Genomic DNA, 3,573 nt, shown 5'->3' on the forward strand with positions numbered 1-3,573 from the left:
TTAAATCCGAAATACAAATTTAAACTTGCGAATGTTGACAATTCATAACAAAAAGGTTTTATAATCTGAAGATGCATTTTGCTTTAAGGCATTTTTAAATTGAAGTATAAAAACCTTAATGTATATTTTACCTTCAACTTTTTAATTAATGCGTTTTAATTATCAATAAACGATTCTCCAATTAAGTGTCAATTATAGTTTGTTTACATTTTGCAAATTAAAAATCATTCAACCTTAAAAATAATATTCGTAATAAAAACTACTAAATACTGCACAATAATATACAATACAAATATTTAATTAAAAATAAATAAAAATAAATACAAATAAATTTGTACCGGAAAATTCTCAACAAACTCTTTATTGATTATGTATAACATAATGCATCCAATGTTAATACTCTCGGTGTACCTATAACTTCCACGGAAAAGCCAATGCCAGAATGTGTTCAATTTTATACTAAATGAGAATTATAAGCATTAGCAAATCAATGTTCAACCAGGAGGAATTGATCAATAAATTGAATAGTGTGGGGACTAGAAAAAACTAATACCTCTCTAATAGGCTAATGTTATTGCATAAGCCTTTATGATTTAATATCACTTTATGTTTTTCATAAAACTTTACTAGCAGTAAAGATCATTAGCTGATATTTAAGTGATATTTAACTAATGTATACTCTAGTCTAATAGAATTGATTCCAGGTCTTTATTTTGCTATTTCTGCAATTAATTATTGGAGCTAAGCTATTATTAAATATATGTTTATATTGTTAAGATTGTTTTCAATTTTTGTTTTGCAAAATAAGTTCATTGTGTTTCTCCATAAATTAAATCATATTGCGTCCGATATTTATAAAGATGATATTTGTATATACATATAACCCATAACACTCGCAAAGAATCTAAGTACTTTCCTTAACACTAATGGATATATTCGTGCAGTATTCTCTATAAAAATACTATATGTAAGTGGGTCGATTGAACTCGCAAAGAATCTAAGTTCATTCCCCAACACTAATGGACATGTATATGCAGTATTCTCTATGAAAGTACTATATGTAAGTGGGTCGATTAAACCGATTGTTACTCAGTGCATAGAACCGCATAATAAAATCTTTGAGAAAGTATTAAAGAGATGCATATATACGCATATATTCAATCTAAATAATTTAAAGCATTATAAGAAATTTTGAAGAAAGACACATAAATCCAATAATTGAAAACTTCTTTCTTCTTTCTTGTATTTTTAATTCACTTTTCCCTAAAAACACACCTATAATTATGTAAAAAAAAAGAAATGTTATGGCAATAAAAAATGTATTTGTTTATAATAAATATTTCGTAATAAATAAATTAAAAAGTTCGTTGGTATTAAATTCGCAACAAATGGCAGCTTCTAGTTTTGTATGCGATACTCGAAGCAGCGACAGCTTCAGCAGCTTTCAATCACATACGAATGAGTAATGATGAGTTTTAAAACGAAGAAATAAAAATTAATACAATAAATGAAAAATAAATATAAAAAAGTGATACAATTCGATTTTATTTTGCTCTTCATTCGAGCGGTACGCCGTATAATCCATGCTGTGTAACGCTGTCATCTAAAGTGGACGATGCCGAAGATGACGACGATGTCGATGTCAGTGATGATGATGATGTCGAATATGAGTTACTTTCACCGCCTCCATACCTTATATCAATGTTATCTTCAGGTGCTAGTACCGCATTGCTATTAGTTGCAACATTAGATGCTCCATTGCTTGATGATATTTGATTAACATTGTTATATTGCGTGGCTCCGTCATACACTGGACCAAGCTGTTCGCCTTCTTTTCGTGTCTTGTACTTAATGAAATAGACTTCTGGTTTACTTGAGTGAATGCTAGATTGTTGAATCTGTTGAATTTCTTCAACCGTTGGTTCTTCAGGTTTCTTAACCAATACATATACAATTGTCTTTTCTTCAGATTGTGGAGCAGTTGCAGCTGCTAATTGCGCATAGTTGGGCGTAGCACTATTTGGAGCTTTAATAAATATTATTTTGTAATGTTTCTTTGGTTGCTCTTGTTGAATTAATTGTACTGGTGCATGCTTGCTTCCCTCTAAATCTTCTGGTGGTACATGCACGTAGATATGTTTCTCAAAGGTTGGATCTAATGGAGCATTTGCAAAAGTTTCCCGAATTACATTACCCAATTGACCATTTAATTGATTAGATGAAGAGGAACTAAAATCAATATTGTGTCCTCCAAATGAACCAGTTCCAAACGATGCAGCATTACCGGCTGAAATTAAATGCTGTGGCTGTTGCGGTGCAAAGTTATTATTAGGTGAAATCACTTGAGCACCAAAGGAATTATGTCCAAATGAACTTGCGTATCCATTAGAGCTCTGTTGGTAGCTATTGCTCGAAGAAAATTGGTTAGAACCGCCAAAATGTTGTACTGGTCGAGGTACAGCAACATTACCAACTGGACCAGGAAGCACAGGTCCAAGTGGACGATATGGAGATGAGCTGATAAACTGAGTTAATGGACGAGATGGTCTTCCTGTGAAGCCTGTATTTTGTGTAGCTGCAAACTTATTACTTTCATAACCCGAAGCATATTGTAAACCTGGCGTTGATTGTGGTGGTAAATATACTGGTGCTGGTGCTGGTACTAATGGTGGGGGTGCGGGTGCGGGTGCTGGTGGTAATTGAACTTTACCCGAGGATGGCACTGTATAATGATGATGTATGTGATTCGCTTGTGTAGATGCTGCTTGATTGGTGAATGTATTAGTGTAAGCAAAGTTTTGAGCGGAGTTTGTTTGAGCTGAATTGAACGGTTGTGCAGGTAACTGAGGGGGAAGTTGTGGTAATGGATTAAAGTAGTTTTGTTGTTGAGGTAATGGTAGTAATTGTTGTGAAATTGAAGCGGTACTGCTGGATTGCTCAGCTAGCCCACCTTGCACATATCCAGCTATTGGTCGAAACTCTTGAGAAGCACCAGTGATGACAGATGCAGCAGGTCCATTATCTCCGACTCTGATATGACTATTTACTGTAACTGCTTGTGATTGTGAGTTTACTGTACTTGCTGCTGTATCCAAATTATGTTCAACATGATGTTGGCCATTGTGATGATTCACAATTCTGCCGGTCGATTGTGATTGTATCAGTGCTGCGGCGTTGCCATTAATTTCTCCTAAATTATTATTAGCATTATGTGAGCAAGGTAATCCACTTGCCAGAATTGGCTTAAATCCATTCAGATTCCCATGCTCAACAACGGGTGCGGATGATTTGTAATTATATCCCTGGGGTGCAGCGATAGCCGATACAACAACGGTTAGTAACAAAACAATACTTGACATCGCGTATTCCGTGAGGAAACCGATAATTTGAAGATATCAACGCAAGTGATGTGAACGAATTTCGCGGAATGAACACAAGTCAAATTATGCTAAACTATTTATACCATCACGAGAAAGTTGAGTAGGTAAAATGTAAGTCGTAATATCCAGTAACTTCATTTATCTCTGTCGCCGACCAAATGAGCGAATTGAATCAACAAAAAAACCTTAAGTG

At 34.3% G+C, this 3,573-nt stretch overlaps 1 protein-coding gene across 1 annotated transcript; it reads right to left on the reverse strand.

The window, feature by feature from the left end:
* Positions 1 to 1,556: 1,556 nt before the first annotated feature.
* On the reverse strand, positions 1,557 to 3,359 carry LOC119676070. Its single transcript, XM_038087298.1, has one exon. It carries the CDS (start codon positions 3,357 to 3,359, stop codon positions 1,557 to 1,559), a length of 1,803 nt encoding a protein of 600 aa, XP_037943226.1.
* Positions 3,360 to 3,573: the final 214 nt, after the last annotated feature.

Source organism: Teleopsis dalmanni, chromosome 2 (assembly GCF_002237135.1).
Source record: "Teleopsis dalmanni isolate 2A chromosome 2, ASM223713v2, whole genome shotgun sequence".
In the NCBI taxonomy this organism is placed as follows: domain Eukaryota; kingdom Metazoa; phylum Arthropoda; class Insecta; order Diptera; family Diopsidae; genus Teleopsis; species Teleopsis dalmanni.